Raw genomic sequence first — 18,846 nt, 5'->3', positions numbered from 1 at the left:
GGGGCACACAGGGCCGGCAGGGCAGGCTGTGCCCGCTCCTGTCCCGGGACACACACACACCGCTGCATCCCCTCCCTGGGCGATCCGTGTTCTCCCTGCTCCCTCCTGACCAACCCCACCTGGAGCTCCCCGTACATCCTGACCCCGCACCAGTTTTATTTTCGTGCTGCATTGCTGTTGACATGGAAACCAACACCGCTTTCTCTTCTAGAGAATTGGAAGCTAAAGCTACCAAAGAAGTCGAAAGAAAACTAAGCAGGTAAAAGGCTCATTTAAATTCCCTCCCACAGTTTAGATGGAGAGTTGGCCTTGGGCTAGAAATAGTTGTGGGCTTTATCGGGAGCTTTAATCTCTTGTTAATTGTAAAGATAAAAAAAACCCTGAATTGGAAAACGTCCTCTATTGCGTAGAGAAATCTCTGCAAGTTTAGTTAATTCTGCAGACTAAACACCTTTTTAGCAGGTTTTTTTTTTTTTTTCCGAATAACAATGCCAGGTGTATAATAGAGTGGCTTTAATATGGGAGGTTTTTGAAGAGAAAAATAACTTTTCTGCTCTAGGGCGTAGTACCTAAAATAACTAAAAAATAAAGGAAGAGTTGGGTTGTTTTTTTTTCTATACACTTCAGGCAAATACTGTTGGGAGGCAAGAAACAATTGGTTGTGGCAAGAACTCGAATAAACTGTATGTTGCCGTAGAACTATTGGGTCTTTGCCTGTTTTGCCATGAAGAGTTAGCTGGTGAATTTCCCGTTAGCACGTAGTTTGTAGAAGGAAAACTTTGTAGAATGGGCAGGAGTTCAGAGTCATGTTGAATTAAGAATTCTGTGCCATCACACATCATTTTTCTATTTAAGTAGTTGTTTCTTCTGCACCGTTTGCTTTTAGTCCTGTGACTTTCCCACAGATATCTGCTCTGGTTTTTACATTCTTTGATTTCAGCTTTTGTCCTACTTCCTTTTTGGGTTCTTTTTCAGTTAGACCTTAAAGGGCCTTTTGCTAATTGTTAAAGGGATTTCCAAGTGTGCCCAAACCCTGAATATAGCTGATAGAATCCCAGATTTGGTACCTTGCATTGTTCCCTCTTTCCCGTGCCTGAGCAGTCTCCCACTTCCAGGCCGAGTTAGGATCACACTGTGAAAACTGCTTTGCTTTCCCCTGCTGTCAGGATTTTTTTGGTAATACACTTAAACATGAATAATTTTTCCCATGTTGCTGTTGAAATAAATACATGGAGTAATTTGAACACGTGGAATCTTTAAGATACCTTTGGCACATTGCTGTTAACCCGTCAGGGTTCTGTGAAAGCACTTGGTGTTTTCTCGATGACAGAAGTGATTTCAGAACTGTGTTATTTAGAGTGACAGAGTGCTAAGTTCAGAGCAGTATTTGGTGCCAGTCTTAGTAAGTCAGTAGATCTGCACATTTTTATGACCTTAGCAGAGATCTTGTCACGCTGCAGGCGAGGCCAAGAGTGACAAGAAGTGAAAGAAAACTATAGACGTGCCAAAATTCAGTGCTTGGAGAGTAAATCGTACTGTGGAATGGGTCCCTGTGTCTCTCTGACACAGAGGGGTATGTTTTATTCATTGAAAAGATTCAGAACTGGTTTGAAGTTCACATTGCTGCCCCATCTGGTTTATGTTTAGCCAGGGAGCCCTGGTTGTGTGAGCACACAGCTGATAAACCCCGATGTGCCTGCGCTGGACAGGCCTGGTTAATTGTTTTACTGGGGCAGAACTCAGCAGATAGCCCTCATTCTTCCTCCAGTGGCATTATTTACAGTCTTATTACATTTGCAGTGACCTAGTCAAGATGTAAAAGAGCACATATTCTTCCCTGGGAAGGTACATAGCCCTGTGCTATAGTTCATGTTAATCTCAGATTTCACAGTGTGGATGTAGACTCTGAACACCATGGGACACTGGGTTTGCTTCGTGTGTGTTCTGAAGTCACTTCTGGAGTTTATGCTTATAAATTAATGGGTAGCAAATATTTTTTATCTTACTGGGAATATTGGCCTAGACTGTAGGTTTGTGACAGGATTAAGTATTACAGATTTCATTACAGCTTGCTTATCCAGTTGGAGTGATTCCTATTTTACACTCAGGATTAGCATTTGGCTTGCTTGGCCTTTTGAAAAAGAATCCTCATTTGGTCTGTGTTCTCTCTAGAATTCATACATGCCTAGTGCTGCACAAATATTCCTGGTCTCAAAAATAAGCCCGTGACAGTAATTCAGACAAGTCCGTTGCACACTGTTAATGTTACGAGTCAAATGTCACCTGTTTGGCCAGAACAAGAGCTATCCAGTGTTAACTGGGACATCTGAGAGTTAAATTTGGTTAAAATCAGGACTGCTAAAAATCACCATTTAGTTCTTCTGATTTAAGCAATAACCTTTCAATTCTGTTTGGTAAACAGGGCTCTCCTGCCTCATTTATGTGGAACTGAGAGAAGGTAAATATCTGAAATACGTTTACAATTATTTTCCCAAACCCAAGGGTTTGTCTCGTTTCACAAGCATGCAAACCATAGGGAAGAATCTCCATGGCTCCCATTCATCTGTGATTCTGCTCCACATTCCATCTGCATTGGTTGCAGACTGGCCATGTTTTGGGAGAGCAAACTTCTCACCTGTAGATTTCATCCTTGTATTCTAAGTTGTTACTGTACAATTGATTTTTACGGTTTCGTGTTACAATAACTACAGTATTGCTGTGATATGTTCCTTATTTGCTGCAGGAGTAAAAAAGAGCTGGCTCAGTGATAGAGACACAGAGAAACAGGGAGAAATGCAGTTGTTTCTGTTGATGTTTAAGCAGTTGGTTTTCTGTTGGGTTTTGGGAGGTGTAGTCTTTTCCCTGAGAAACTTCTGATGGAATGATGTCTGCTGTGAAAGGGGAAGAGTTTACTGCAGAAAAAAAAAACATTCTATTTGTGCTTTTCAAGACTTTTAGAGACACCTTTGCAAAATTACACACCCCTTTCTCCTCCACAGACACTTTTCAGGTCATATATAATTGTCAGGTGGTCCCCATAAGGTACCTTGTATTTACTTTTGCGTTTTGGGTCTCAGAGCAAAGCCCTGTGCAGAGCAGTGCTGCCTCTGCAGCAGTAAGGCTGCAGCAGCCTGGGAGTGGGTCAGAGTTAAGGTGCTGGTTTTGAACAGTTGTTTGGGTTTGTGCTTCTGTTAGAGCCTCCTGTGGTATGACCAGTGTGACTGTGGAGGAGCAGTTTAATCTGCCTCCTTCGGTCCCTCATTTGTTACAGAAGATAGGGATTGTTTATGGCTGCTGCTGGAGTCTTGTGGAGTTGGATGATAAACTTCCTGGGAAACAGATCTGTCTTTTGTCTGCTTACATAGCAGTGAACATCTCGGGTGAAACTTGAGGACAAAACTAACACAAATGTGCCAGAATTATGGTGCATTTATAGTGCTTGTAGTTGGGAACATTGTTCTGATGAGCCAGCGTCTGTACTGGGAAAATGGGAAAGCTGAATGTGTTCCAGGTAATTGGTAGTGGCAGACATGGTAGGTGCAATTCTAGCACTTCACTTTTAGGGTGATAATTTAAAGACTGAGGTATTTAAAAGCAAAAAAGAAAGTAGCTGATACTCATTTACTAATTAATTATTCATTGAAGTATTTGTTTCAGTTTTTAGCTTGGCAGCACCTCTCCTTTCTGTTAATAGCTGGAAAGAACTAACACCCATACACGTCTGTAAATGAGTGGGTTTGTTTTGTTCTCACTGCCTGAGGCTCTCTGTGCTCCCAGGAACACGCTGGGTGGGTTCAGGTGCCAGAGCGTTTGTTGGGGTTTTTTGTTAACTTCAAAGTCCTGGTGTCTATTCCATGAACTCTTCCTGATGTAGTTGGCTGTTCTGTGGGACACATGGATAAAGGAACTGTAGGATCCCTCTTTAATCAAAATACACAGTTTATAATTGATCCTTGTAGAATTCTGGCGAGTAGAAAAGCTGTTGGTTTTTATAGAACCTGAGAAATCATTTTTATTGGCAGTTGTATGTAATTGTGTAATTTCAAAAAATTTAAAGATTTAGGGAACCTTTATGTCAAAATATAAACAGTCTCAGCGACGTATTTGGAAGTGTGTGTAGAAGATCAGCTGTAGGTTGAGCACATGGTGCTTTGCAGAATTGTTAAAGACCTTTTGATTCCTGATGCTTACCTGTAGTTACCTGGCAGTGTTCCACCTGTAGCACTGCAAGTTAATTTATAACTAGAAGAAGAGCAAACAGTGGAAAGAATTAATTTATTTATTTGTTTCACCCAAAATTTATTTTATGTTTGTCAATGTGTACAATCACTTCTAATTCTACCTTGTGTGTTTGCTCCATGGAGTATATGGGGAAAAAGGTAAAAATCCATAGTTATTTTTTGCCTTCAGCTGTTAATCCAGTTGCCACCATGTCCCCAGGTGTCACATCCACATGACTGTTAAATCCCTCCAGGGATGGTGACTCGGAATTCTTGTAACCATCATTTCCTCTGTGAGGTGACAGAATTGTGATTTTATTGTGGCAAAACATGTTGCCCTTTGGTAAATTGTAACAACAAAGATAGCAGCGCTGCACAAACATTAATTACTGCATCCTCAGCCTGTCTGCCAGGGAGTATATGGGTGAACTTGATTTTTCCCTTCTGCAACATAAGAATAAAGGTTAAATATGACTATTTCAACCCAGGTATTTTTACAATGCCAAACTGGACCTTTGGAAATTAAAGATTAATAGAACTCTTTTTCAAGAATTAAAGTAATGAGTGAAACGTGATTTGATATAAATATTGACCTGAAATGTTTGCAGTTTGAGCATGAGAGCTTTTTCCAGTTTCCACAAGCCAAATAACAAATCAAGCCATACAAAAATAAAGTGTCTTGCCCTCTCTTGATACCTGTTCTAGGAGATTAAAAAGCTGGGTTTGGTTTTGATTTTTTTTTTTTTTAAATGGCTTAATTGAGGAAAACATTTTGGTAGTTTGTTAGGGTTTTTACCCCTTATACAAGGAATTGTGCTGGGGTACACACCTGGAGCAAAAAATCGCTTTTAAAAAAAAATGGTAAATATTTATCTGACCCTCAGTCTGTTCAAATTTATGCAGATAGCAGCAGTTTCTCCTTGCACATTCTCAGAGCCATCAAATGTGCAGTCTCTCCTGAGATCAAGATCCATTTTCATTTGGTCTCATTTGAAAATAAAGCACCTTTCAAGTTAAGCTGTTGAAACCAGAGGCCTTTGTTCTGTCTCCGATGTGGATTTCCTACGGCCGGGGTGTTTTATTTTCACTTGATCTAAATTGAAAAATATGGTTTGCATTTCTGCTAAGGCCATTTAACCTTGAGCAAGCTAATCCCATTACACAGGAGGAGAAGGACGTTCCCTGTGCCTGTGTTTGGTGGCAGTGGGGTGGCTGATAGGGGAAATCATGGGCTGGTTTGTGTGTTCATGTTCTCAGTTGGAGTGCTTGGGCCTTGGCTGGGGCCCGCTGGCAGACCGAGCCGAGCGTGCTGCTGCAAACACTTTGGCCACAAGGTCGATGGATTAAATCTCCCAGATACAGGGAAAAGCCCAGCAAAAAACCTGGTTGTTTTTCTGGCTTTGTGTTGTTACCACAAGACCGGATTCCTGTGGTGGTTCCTGTTCCGTGCTGTAAAGGGCCATGGGGCTGCTCTTAGTTTGTACACAGGAACAGGGAGCCCTTAGTCAGAGGTGGTGAATGGGAAATGCTACATTCCACTCCTGTTTCTCAGGGAGTAGCATCAGAAATGGAGCTTGTTTGTTATATGTTCCAATGGAGGTGGACTCGGAGGCGTCAATCCCATCATTTGCTGTCTGGTGAGAGGGCCATGGATTTGTGTGTTGGAAAGAATAAGGGAGAAGACACTTCCTGCTGTCAGATGAAAATTCAGGAGTTCTGCCTGACACTCTGAAGACTTAATAGGTAAATGTGAATTTGTGTCTCGGGCTTAAGTTTATGTATGAGGGTGGGGGATAGGCCTGTCTTCCTTGAAGGGTTCAGTTTTCAGGGAAGAACAGGAGCAGGAAGGGCTTTGCTGCTGCTGTACAGTGGGTTAGTTTTGCACTCCAGTCACTAAGACTCAATGTTATAGTGGTAATTAATACTCTTAAAAACTCAGCATGAACTGTAGCTGGATAATTTTTATCCAGCGGTTACCTGGAGTCCTGATCCTAATCATCGGAGGTTTTGTGTATCCTAAGATGGCTTTGTAATCTAGAATCTGTTTTTCTAAATTAGATGAAAATCAGATGTCATAGAGTGTCATAATTTAGGAGTTCTGTTGTTCCTGTGTGAAAACAAACCGATGATGCTGCGGTAGAATATTCCAGAGATATTGGTATGTTAGTTGTTAGCATCTGTATTCTCAAAATGAAATCCTGTTGATTTAGCTGGAGCAGGATTGATGAGTTACTTTTTTTCCCTGTGAAAATACTATTTTGCATTCTGCTTGTTCTTGAACGTGCTACAGCTTTCTTCTAAAAGCGGAACAATTTTTCAGTTAATGCAGTTTTGGCATGTGACAGACTGAAATTTGTTATACAAAACAAGTGCTGGTGGCTTTCTTAGCTCTTAGAGCTCTCTGAGATTGTGTAACTAAGCTTTTGCTCCAGCAGCCAGTCCGAGGGGAGGTCCCAGCCTGGGTGTTGGCAGGGTGGGCAGCGCTTGCCCACGGACCATGTCCACCGAGGAACTGAGGCTGGGAGAGAGAAGGGCTGTGGGCATGACCTCTCCTGGCTGAGGGAGGAGGACACAGTACTCTGCCTTTTCAGCTGGATTAGGCATCTCCTGCTGTCAGTGGTACCTCAGGAAGTACTGAATTCCCGAGGAGTGAACCATTGACTCTGCTCTGTATGGAAGGGAGCTGTAAATGAACTGGGGGTCGTGTTGAGAAGGAGCTGGGACCTATAGAACCTGTTTCCTCTACACTGATTCCAGACCTGGTATTGTTCTCCAACTTAAATTGCCTGTTAAAAATTGGACTGTCCCAAATTAGCCCAAACTGAGGATCAGTGTCACCAACTTCCCTTTGGTTACAAATGCTCAGGGCGTGAGACAACAAGGGACAAGACTGACTGATGTGTCACCTTTGCAGTGCACAGATGTCACTGCAGGTTAATCATTAAACTCAGATTTGCACTGCATCCAAGGGGTTGCTCTAAGTGAAACTGGCCAGCTGGAATTGTTTCTGCAGTTACATGACTGACCTCTTAGTTGTCCATGAAATCATTTTTGAGACCCAGTTGTAAATGCAAAATTGCTTGTGCAGTGAGACAGTCCTTGATGAGTCTTGCAGCCAGATGATAAAGCTGTGGCAAAATGCAAAATAGCCAGGTTGTGTTTGGTGGGTTGTGATTCCTCTGGCAGTGCAACTGAAACACAGAGGGGGCTCAGAAGTAACACTTTTAGATATTTTTTTTTTGCATATCTTAGCACATCAGAAATAATTCTTTCTTAAGAGAAGTAACTAATGCTTGCTGTCTGTTATTGGAAAATCTTAAAAGCCGAAATTTGGTCTGTGGAAGCTTCTCAGAGCAGGGGTGTGTCTGTAGCAGGTCAGTGTGTGGGTGGTTTGAGTGCTCACTGTCAGAGCAGCTCTGCTGCTGGTCAGACCTGCAGGACCAGGCTGCTGCTGCTGCTGCTCACACGTGCAACAGGAGGTGCTGGTACCTGGAACAGCCCCCTCGGAGTGGTAGAGGAGAAAAGGGATGCTGGATGTGCAGTAAAGCACTGTTATTCCAACAGAAGGGAGCACTGGGGAAAGAAGCAGGCAGTGGCTGGAATGGGGTTTGCAGTGAGAACCAGGATCTCTGCAATCAGGGATTGACAGTGATTGCTGTTGGTGGTTGCTCTGAGTACATTCAGCCACCGAAATTTAAATTTAAGTATAAATGGCATTTTATGTAATGGCATTTATAATATGGCATTGTCCTTACTGGGAGGAGAGCCACCTTCACCATCTTGCTGGAGAACTTCAGATCAGGACAAAAAAACAATTTTAGAGCTTAAAGGTAGAACTGAAATGGGCAGCAGTAACCTGGGAGCTGCCTCTCCCAAAGGAATGGTGGGATCATAAATCAGGATGAGGATAAACTGCTGCTGGGTACCAGAAGGAGATGACCTGGTGAGCTGCTGTTCAGCATCACTTACACTGGCACCACCTGCACGAGAGCAGTGCTCAGAGTGCTGCTGTTTGTCTCATTAACCAGTGAGGAACTTATATGAATATGCTGCAGTGGAACTGGGCAACTGGGAGCCTGAACTCACATGTGGGTTTTTAAAAAAATTAAAAATGAAAACTCCAAAACTGACACCTGCAGTCACTTTGAAAGGGACTTGAGCTAAAAGTAAAATTAACTGGTTATTTATATATCTAAAAAAGTAACGAAAGTTTTAGTACTTGTGGAATATCTTGTAGTTTAATGCATTCAGTTGGCATTGTTTCTGACAGATACCAAATTATCTTGTCTGAAAGTGGAGGTGTGTGGTTATGGGCAGTTTGGGGTTAAAAAGGAGCCCAGTGTTTCCAGGCAGAGGCAAGTAGTGACTGCCCCAATTGACATTGTTAGTTCTTTTTCCTTGAAAATCTTTTGAAGTGTGTTTTTAAACAGGGTAAGCTGGACAGGGATGTTGCTGCTCAGCCTCCAGTTTGAGCACAAAATACCGTGTATCAAGTGAATTTAGTTAATGCACTGAGTTTTGGGTTCGCTTTTGACAAGTTGCAGTTTTGTCCGTGGGTTGGGGAGCTCTGAAATGGCCCTGTTGGTGCCAGCTGTGGTCTGACAGTGCCCACGCTCGGGTGGTTCCTGGCAGAGGTGGTTGGGGTGAGGGAGCTGGTGCAGATGTGCAGGGGGTCTGTGGCTTTGGCTGAGTGTGGGAATGCTCCGGGCTGGGATGTGCCAGAGCTCAGTTGTACCAGTTCAGGGAGAGATTAAATAACATCTGAATTTGCTGCCTTTTGAATCAAATTAAAGTCTAAGCCTTCATTGTAAGCTCTGGAAGAAAGAACACCTTACGTGTAGCTTGACACCACATCTGCTCTTAAAGTCCTGTCACTTGTGTCTTGCAGTGACAGTGACAGTCCCTGTAGAAACAGGATCCAATTAGAAGCAAAATTCCCCAGTTCCTTTTGTGTCACTGTGAAATAATTGTTCTAAAATGAATCTAAGTGTGTACAGATTGTATTTTGGGAGAGTTAATTACAAACTGTGTGGTTCAGGGATTTAGTGCAAGAAGAGGAAGAACAGTTGATGGAAGAAAGGAAAAAGAGAAAAGAAGACAAGAAGAAGAAGGAAGCTGCTCAAAAAAAGGTATGTGGAGCACTGAAAAATAAAACCCTGTGCTCAGGGGTGACTTGTTTCACCCCACTAGTAAAAACTGATTTAGCTGTTGTTACTCACAGGTGTTTTCTTGTTAATGTAGTGTTTTAGATTCAAATGTGCTGTCAGTTATATAGTGGTAACTGTCATACTGAACAATGTAATTGGCTCTGTGTAGTTTCTTACAAGACTAAATTTTTCTTCTGAGATGACCCTTGTTTTTAATGATTGTCACTAGAGGCGGTTTTAAGTTTGAAACCTCTCACTGTAAATGCATTTATTAGTAGAATAAAAGTACCATTTGAAGGTAGTGGCTTTCAGCTGTATCCTTATTTTAATATATCTTATTCTTCAGTATGGAAACATGTCATAAGAGAATTTGTAGTAGGGTAGGTGGATAAAAATGAAAATATTGATAGCAAAGGTGTTTAGGGATGGAAACATCACAGGAATGCTTGTAAACACTTCAGAATCCCTGTTTACTGACAAGATGCACTTCATTGCCATTGATTCTAAATATTGACCCTGAGCTTGAGAGGAGCTTGTAAATGTGGGTTTTATATATGTCCATTTGGGGATTCTTTGGCTGGTGGGAGCAGAGTGAACCTGCTCAGCAGTTTTCCTGTGATTCCATTGCCTGATGCTGGATATGGCTCTTAGGAACACACTGGTTGGTTTTACCTTCCACAGGCTCGCTGGCAAAACCTGCAAAGTCTTGAACCGAGCACTTTGGAAGTCCTCAGCTGAAACATGTTCAATGTTTTTTTTCCTAGAGACTTGCACCTCAGTGCAGAAGGCAGTCAGGAGCCTGGGCTCAGCCCCTTGCTCTTCAGGGGTCTCTTTGGGTGCTGTGGATTGCCAGAAACAGCAAAAAAAAGTTTTGAAAAGTTCTGAGTTGTCTTATTTTCCTGTTCATGGGCCAAGTGCCAGGCAAATGACTCGTGGGGTCACAACTGGGGAGAGTACAAACTATGTACCCTTTTCTGTCAGCATAAGAAGGTGAAAAGGAGGGGGTTTCTGTTAATGTGCCCTTGATTTCCTGAAGAGAGGCAAGGTCGAGGCACTGAAGAGTTGTGGTTAAAGTTTCAGCCCTGGCAGTGCTAATGTCTGAATCTGGGCAAGTCTGATATCAAACCAGTGAATCCATGAATTCTTTTTGCATTCACACACTCTCCTTTCTCTCCCTCCTCGTGGATTTTATTATAGACAATCACACCCTCAGTATTTTTGCAAGTCTATTACATACTGCAGATATATGGAACATCACAATTAAAATGAGTTTTATGCAGCTTCCAGAGTGACTGCATCAAATTAAATCTCATTTTGTTGTGGCAATAATTGATTTTAAAAGTGAGAACTCTAGTTTCAGATAGGAGGAACTATGATTTGTGCTTTTGGGAGGGGCTTTCTGAGCACAATCTCACTGTGGTTTATAGTTAAGAGCACACCACTGAGGTGCACTAACATACAAGAAATGTCTCTGTCCCCAGTTTTATGCTGTGTTAAAGTTTTATTCAAATAGATCTTTCATCTTGGCCATACCACAGGCGTAACCTGTTGAATCTTGGAAATGAAAGACTTGAAGCTTTGGCATTTGCTCTCCTACTCCTTTCTTTTTCCAGGTCCCTCCCCCTTCCCTGCCCTGTTCTGCAATAAAAGTGGTGGCGGCTCTTTGCTTCCAGGCACAGTTTTTAACTCACTTAAAACATCTTAATTTGCAAGTTTAATTCAGTCTGTTTCATGTAGTTATCTTTCAAATTAATTTTGTCTTCTGTAACATTTAAACAGCTTTTTAGGCATAAGGAATAATAGGCCTGGGTTGGTTAAAGAGATGCTTCTGAAGTAGATAATTAAATAACTTGAAACCGTATTAAAAGAGGAAAGTCAAAAGCTAATGTTGCTTTATGAAGTGGCACGTGCACATGTGGTTTCTCTCTTATCTGCACAAATCACTGACACTTCTTTTTTTCTTGTTCTAGGCCATTGAACAAAAAATCAAAGGTAAGTTACTTTACAGTTAGTTTTACTCTGTGTATTTTTTCTGTGGTTTTAAATGTGTTGAATCAAACGTGTCACCTGAAAACTCCTTTCAGAAGTGAAAGGTGGGATCCTTGAGACTTCAGCTGCACTTTTTCAAAGTGACCACAAAAGTTTAGACAAGTAATGGCGAAGGGTTTATCCAGGGATTGGACTTGCTGGTCTTCCTGTTTTCCATTCTTAGTTACTTGCACAGCACCAAGCATAGACATAATACCTGGAGTTCTTGTCCTGGTTTGCAGTTTTCCTTCCCCTTTTTTGCCTTGATTGCAAGTGCACAAACACTTAAGGGATGACCATGTATAGAATGGTCAGTTTGAAATTTAGGTTCCAGATGCTCTAAGTGCAGCTGGGATTGGGAACACTTGGTAGACAAGTTATTGATATAACTTTAACTCTTGCCTGTGAAGGGTTCATCCTGCAAAATGATCAAGATGCCACTACCTGAAAGGTGTAATTTCCATGTTCATGGCAGGTGGGAGCACTGCAGTTATTCTGAATATTTGTAGGATTTGTGCAAATCTCCATCCCAACCAGCTCCTAAAAAGGAGAACAAAGATTGTTTTCACTTTTCTCTTGAATTTAAAGAATTAGGAAAATATCTAGATTTGTTCTGAAGTGATAAAATGTGTTTGAAAAGATGATGGAGAAGGAAAATAGTAGAAGACTTTGCCGTAAATAGTAACATACATTTGGAGTGACCATTTGACCCGTGTGCTCGGGCTGCTCTGCCGTCATGTCAGGGCCAAAGCAAATGGCTAAAAATAGCATGAAGAGGGAGGGCAGGAATTCTGCTCAGGAGGCTACCTGGTGGGAATCTTCACAGGGAAAGAAAATACCTTCCTTCTGAAGGACAAAGTAATTTTTTTAAATTTTTTTTTTTAATTTTTCCTTTTCTTCTTTAAGGCCTAATGTTCACTAATGGAAATAAGTTCCAACTTAATTACATTATTATTTAAAGGGTATTTCAGAAAGTTTAACAGGAATTTAGAGTTGTCAGAGAAACACAAGCTGGCAGTGCTCTGGAAGAACAGACATCATGAGATGCAGATACACAACTTTTTGCCACAGTTTCTATAGGAACAAAATCCATATCTTGTGTTGCATGGCTTTTGCCTTGTTTCACCAGTTTTGCCTCCTTGTATTCAGGATGCAAATTAATGTTTCATTAGTTTCCAAGTTTCCATCACGTTAATGTCTTAAATAATTTATTCTGTGCATGAGCTGAAGATAAAATACAAGAGTATAGGATCTCTAAATAATTCAGAATTATGTGCCTCTTTCAGAAAAGGAGCTGGTTAAGTGGTGGGGGTAGAGAAGGAGGATATTTCTTGGTTTTAAGCATAGTTTGGATGGGTCTAAACTGTTGTTTTGGCTAAGGTAGAAATTGCTGTTGTGCCAGCTGAAGTAGGTCCCAGCATTCATGTAAAATGACAGAAACCTTCCGAGAAAGTTCACAGAGCTGGGGGTTTTCCTGTTCAGGACTGGGGATGGAAGTAACGAAGATGATGCTAATATAAATGTTTCTGGTGCCAGGAGCATTTTATTACGGTAGTATTGCAGTTAAAAACACATGTTTGGCATTCCCGCGGATTTCAGGGATTCTGACCTGTCTGGTTTGATCCAGCTGGTTTTGGTAAAGGAGGGAAGAGCAGGTTGGAGCAGTTAGAGGTGAGTGTATCAGTTGCTAAGTGGAAGGTTTATCTGTTTGTGGAGCAGCTGGCAAAACACATGGACACGTGTCATCCCAGTGCTTTTTTACCAGGTACTTTAGGAAAAAAAAAGGATAATTTGAAAATCCCTATTTGTTGAGAGTACTGTAGAATAGTCAGTTGTTGTGGTATTCTTTCTGCCCTGACAAAATATGTCCTTTTGCTGTGTTTGAAGTCAGTGCTATTAAAGATAGACAAATCAATCCATTTATCCTGAATTCCCTCTAAACCAGAACTCTGCAAGCAGCACTGTGGCCCCAGGTAGCTGCTGGTGAGTCAAGCACCGAAGGAAATGCTGTTGAAGGAGGCTGTTTGAGTTTGGCTGTGTGTGCTCCCTCCAGCAGTCGGGCTGTGCTGCCCCAGGGTGAGAGCTCAGCGTGAGCTGAAGTGCCCTTTGCACACCATTTAATGTATAGATGCCAAGTAATTGATAAAACTGGCTCAGTGCTGGAGTTGGGGTTAGTTCTGAAAGGTTCTGGGCTTTGGGGAGCAGCAGGAGCTCGAGCTACACCCAGCTGTCACTGCAGCACTGGATCCCTCAGCAGAAAGTGCCGCTTTCATTGCAGAACAGAATAAACTGAATTACCCACTGAAACGGAAAGTGCTCTAAAAATAGCTGGGTGTGGAATTGAAATCTTTGACTCATATTTCCCACCTTGGAAACTTATTCATGTTCTTCTCGGCGAAGCAGAATGGCCCGGCTGCACTGACCCTTCTGGTTTTCGTCGGGGTTTTCACTTGCCTGACTCTGCTTTTCCCGGTTGGAAAAACTCTTCTGTTAGCTCTTAAATCTTGCAAGTGAGTAGAAGAATGCCGGGAATGGGCCTGGCTGGCCGTGCAGTCCCCGCAGGAAAGGCGCGCTCACCTCTGGATCCGCAGGGGTTAACGCCTTGGCAAACACGGAGATATTTTCCAGAGCAGCTCCGAGCTCACAGCTGCGGCCATTTTTCCACCACGAAAATTCTAGCACTACATCTTACGTGTGTCAGCTTGAAAGCCAGACTTCCTCTGTTTGCCCTTCAGCATTCCAGCCCTGACAACTCCGGGGCATGCCATGCAGGGAGAGCGGCACAAGGCGTTTTTCAGGGGCAGCTCCAGCAGCAGCGACAAGGAGCGTTTCCCTGCCAGCCTGGTGCTGTTCTTTGTGTGTGTTAGGGGAGGATTTGATCTCTGTACGCTGATTTTGGGCGAGGGAGAAACTGTTTTCCATCTGCGTTAAAGTTACTCAAGCAGCTGCCATTTTTTTATTGGAGGGGGAGCGTGAGTCCCTGGGCCCCTGCTCCAGGAGGAGTTGGCAGGCAGCTCCTGGAGCAGTAAAATGACACCATGCTTCTCCTCCATTTTCTAATGAAATCTGCAGAGTGGGAAAGCAACACAAGTTGGAAGCGTCTTTCTTTGGAATCTCTCTGTAAACTGTAACTCCACCATCCCCTGCTCTGAGGGTTTGCAGCAGGTTTGTTCTTTATGAAAATCTGTCATTTTTAATACTCATTTCTGTAAACTTGCTGTTCCTAGTCAAGTTAATTAACTGTGATAAACTGTAGGTCTGTTAGTATTGTATTTCTGCATTAATAAGATTCAAAATAAAATGCTGGTATGCAGAACAAACTTCTATTAACAAGCTACTTGTTTAGAACAAATTAAAATATTAAGATAACGATTTAGAGGTGTTGGAATTCATAGTAGCCATATTGGAATATTAATGTTATTTAGTCTTCTGAGAAGTTGTGGAGCAGAAAATGTTGGACAGGATAAATTGTATAGCTTAAAACTTACTCTGTGGTTCTGAGGGAAGCAAAGGCAAGGGAATTCTGTGTGCTTTGGATAATTTTAGTTTAAAATGAGCATACAAATGTGGACTCTGTATTCTGTAGTCTAACCCTGGGACCTGGCAGATTGCTATTTAGTTTGGTGATCATAGTAGACAGAATTGCTACATTTGCTGAGGAAATGAATGCTTAGAATATGTGAGAAATTTAATATTCTTGAACTGTTAGAGAAGTGCTGTTGGTGCTGTGCCTTAGGGCTGGCTGGGCAGAGAGTACCTTGTTTATTAGTTGCTCTCCTTCATAGTCGAAAGCGATTTGAGTTCCTGCAGGTCCTTGGGGTCTGTTCTAACACACTTGGTCTTAAAGTGGCTTTAATTAGGAAAGTAAAGTGTTAGGACTGCCGTGAGTGTGCTGCTGGCAGCTCTGTCGGGGTGTCCAGGGAATGTCAGATGGAAATTATTTCACTTTATCCCAGAAGAGCAGTTGTAGGGCAGGGGAATGGCAGGGAAGGAGAAGTGACTCAGTGAGCACATTACCAGGTGCTCTATGTTGTATTAAAACCTCCTCAAGCGAGGGGTATTTGTATTTTCTGCTTAAGCTGACAGTAAAAAAAAATAAAGTTTAAGTGGGGTGTGCTGAAGGAGTGTGTGTGAAGGAGTGTGTGGCTCCAGGCTCCAGGACTGCTCTGTTGGCTGGATGTGACACTGGCTGCAGGAAGGGGGTTCTGTGTGTCCCTGTCAGCACAGCTCAGCTCCAGGCTGTGAGGGGACACTCATGGAATCCGCTGAAGCAAGAAGCACAGGGAGACTGCCAAAAGTTAAGGTTTGGGCAGTGGTTACACAGATTGTGGAGTGTGAATAAATGTGTTTTAATTTCAGAACTTTTTGCAGTACCTAGACCACAGAGAAGAGCAAAGTGCTTCTGCATTAAGTTGTCAACAAATTCACAGCAGTTTGCTTACATAGCACCCCACCCCACCCCTGGGCTTACTCACTCTCAGTTATTTTATTTTTAAAGCAAGAAATTTTAGAAGGAGCAAATGAAGTAGATTTGCTTAAGACTACATTGTATTTGTGTAGTTCAGTTTTGATCATGATTTGTTGTTCATTATGTGCATCAAAACACTGTTCAGGGAATCAGTTACCCCCCATTAATATAGGGAACAGCTTAAACTGAGGGAATCTGGGGTGTTGTTGGTGATCTTTATCAACTTCCCAGTTTATCTGATGGCTTTTGAATCCCTTCTATTCCCTGTGCTCTGTACATTAAGTTGACTTCTGTCCTGGTCATTCCTGTCCTTAATTCAGTCCGTCTCCAGTCAACTGTGAAATGGGAGAGCTGTGCCCAGAGGGATGTGGGGTGTGGGGGGAGCTGGGTGCTCCTCACACTGAGACTTCTGCCCACCTGTATCTGCCCACCCTTGTCTGCCCACCTCTGTGTCAAACAAGGAGGTTCTTTCCTGCTTTCCTTAAGCAGCCTAAATAAAATAATCCATTAAAACACAACTTGGATGCTGATTCTTCCATTACTTATTTTTTTTGTTGTTCTAAAGACCTTCTAGTTTGTGTTTTTAAGAATATGTATTTGTATACCGAAGTAAAAATAAACTGAAATTATAGTCATAATAGCACTGACAACATTCAAATTGATTCTTTAAATAAAAGCTTGAGTTTGTTTGCATTTATTTTTTATGTTATATTCCCTTGAATCTGTTCCTGAATGTCAATGATAAAATGGTCTTTAAACAAATTTTAAAAATTCTAAAGGCCCCTGCAAACTACATTTTCAGTCATGTAGCCACAATATTCCTGGTGCTGAGGGAGGTCATGACTGAGTCTTGAGGTATCTCAGGAAGTTCCACAATAAATATTAACACATTTTATGGATATCCAGAAAATTTGAAAAGTACATTAAGGCATCAGTAAGGAGGGAGGGAGCACAGCTGCCCTGGGCTGGGCTGGGCTGGATGGCAGCAGCACCAGGGCACACACCAGTAGCTCGGTGTCCCCTCCTGCGTGCTGAGCTGCCTTACTCCAGTTCCTGCACCTGCCCCACGCTCACCCTGTGCTGTTGTGCTGCTGGGGAGGGCTGTGGAGCTGAGCATGGGGTGGGTTTCCCCTGTTCAGCAGCTGGGTTTGGTGTGTCCCTTGCTGCGACCTCTGCAGCTGCTCTGACCTTCCCCTCACTGTGCTGGGGCCGTGCTGTTGGCACTGAGATCCTTTGGAGTTGCAGTTGCACATTTGGCATTTTCCCCATGCCAGTCCCATCCTGCCGGGCTGTGTGTGGAGTTACCTGTGCTGACAGCTGTTCCTGCTGGCACCAGTGACTTGAGGGCATTGATATCTTCCCCTTTGGATATTAGGGTCGACAAAGCAGGGAAGTCTTAGCAGCAGGTCCTGTAGGTCCTGTTCACCCCTTGTTCTTCTTGGGCCAGGCCAGGGTGGTTTTCTGTACATGTCACTGAAAATCTAACTCCAGTGGGAAACTTAAGTTTTTAGTACTTAAGTAGTTTTCTAAATGAAGGTTAAATGCTGAAATAAACTGCATAGTGCTGGTGTGTCAGCAAAAAGCCATAGAAAGCTGGTTAGTAGTAGTTTACTGTAACTGATGATGTTAGGAGTGATAGCAAGGCATATTCCTGCTTCCAGATCTGTGCCATGAAAATGTGTGATTGTGGAATAACAGAGCTTTTCCTGGGGAATGAGTTACAGCTTGAATAGGAAGAAATGCTATCCATTGCATCATATAAAAACACCTTTAAGTATTGACTAAGTCTTTGATTTTTTTAAGTTGCCTATGAATAACTTTGTCCCACTTTCTTTTTCCTGGGGGTGGGGGTAGTGCCAGAACAAACCAAGACAAGTGTAAGCCAGCCTCAGCCTGTCACCTCCAACGGCACTTCCACAGGAACCAGCACTACTAATAATGCCAAGCGGGCCCCAGCCAGCAGCCAGCAGCAGCCCTTGCCTCGATACCCTCCTCGGGAAGTACCACCGCGATTCCGACACCAGGAACAGAAACAGCTTCTGAAACGAGGGCAGCAGTTACCAGTGATAGCTGCAAACCTGGGATCCACTCCCAAAGTGTTGAACGGCCAGTCAGGAGGCAGCACTGTCACCAGTAACCAGCCCGTGACCAACGGAGAAGTGCCCAACAGCAGCAAAAAACAGCCAGGTGAGGGCAAGCACCTTGTTTTCCCTGAACTAAAATCCAGTATTGTAAATTCCCTTGCCAGGGTAATATTCGAGCCCACATTATTTAAGCTTTCACTGTAAGCTGTAGCATGAGAAGGTACTTGGCTGTGTTGTAGCTTGCTGTTGAACACTGCAGGGTGGTATTGGCCTCTTTGTGCAAGTTCCAGACTGAAGCTCGGCCCATCTCAGTGGCTTCTTGTTGCCAGTGGTGTGTGACAGGCACGGCAGGTTTGGAGCAGGTGGTGATTCCAGTATGACCACGGCTGTGCTCCACATTTCCAGTCTGTGTCCTGGTCATTGACCCAAGTGTGGTCGTGGAACAGAGCACCTTTTCTATGTCCAGTTTTGATAGACAGACCTCACAAGGAAGGACCTTTAGGACCCTTTCCAGAGATGGGCTCATCCCACAGTATGGGCAGCAGGGAGCATTCTGCATGGGTGAGGCTCCTCCTGCAGTGCTGCCTCCAGCTCTGGGGTCCCCAGCACAGGAAGGACATGGACCTGTTGGGACGAGTCCAGAGGTGGCCATGGAGATGATTAGGGGAATGGAACACCTCTGCTATGGGGAAAGAGATTTGGGATTGTTCAGCCTGGAGAAGAGAGGCTTTGGGGTGACTTAATTATGGCCTTCCAGACCTGAAGTGACCCAAGACAAGAAAGATGGAGAGAGACTATTTATAAGGCCCTGGAGGGACAGGACAAGGGGGAATGGCTTCCTACTGCCAGAGGACAGGGTTAGGTGGGATATTGGGAAAAAATCCTTCCCTGTGAGGGTG

The 18,846-nt window shown here is 43.1% G+C and overlaps 1 protein-coding gene across 11 annotated transcripts in view; it reads left to right on the top strand.

Annotated features, from left to right (window-relative positions):
• The window catches only part of TNRC6A (trinucleotide repeat containing 6A), a 58,276-nt gene that overhangs the window by 15,672 nt on the left and 23,758 nt on the right, over positions 1-18,846 (top strand). For 7 of the 11 annotated variants that reach the window (XM_017823163.1, XM_017823167.1, XM_017823162.1 and 4 more), the window contains exons 2-6: positions 212-259; positions 2,423-2,458; positions 9,259-9,349; positions 11,338-11,359; positions 17,718-18,050. In XM_017823163.1, coding sequence (XP_017678652.1) covers positions 9,290-9,349; positions 11,338-11,359; positions 17,718-18,050 — 415 coding nt within the window. In that variant the 5' untranslated portion in view covers positions 212-259; positions 2,423-2,458; positions 9,259-9,289. Of the gene's footprint in view, positions 1-182; positions 260-2,422; positions 2,459-9,258; positions 9,350-11,337; positions 11,360-17,717; positions 18,051-18,846 lie in introns of those variants that run through there. The other 4 variants (XM_017823156.1, XM_017823165.1, XM_017823160.1 and 1 more) reach the window with 3 other exon arrangements.

The sequence above is a fragment of the Lepidothrix coronata genome, unplaced genomic scaffold, assembly GCF_001604755.1.
Source record: "Lepidothrix coronata isolate B3197 unplaced genomic scaffold, Lepidothrix_coronata-1.0 Scaffold101, whole genome shotgun sequence".
Taxonomy (NCBI): Eukaryota; Metazoa; Chordata; class Aves; order Passeriformes; family Pipridae; genus Lepidothrix; species Lepidothrix coronata.
The sequence above is the reverse complement of the archived record's forward strand: the minus strand, read 5'-3'. Positions and strand labels throughout refer to the sequence as shown.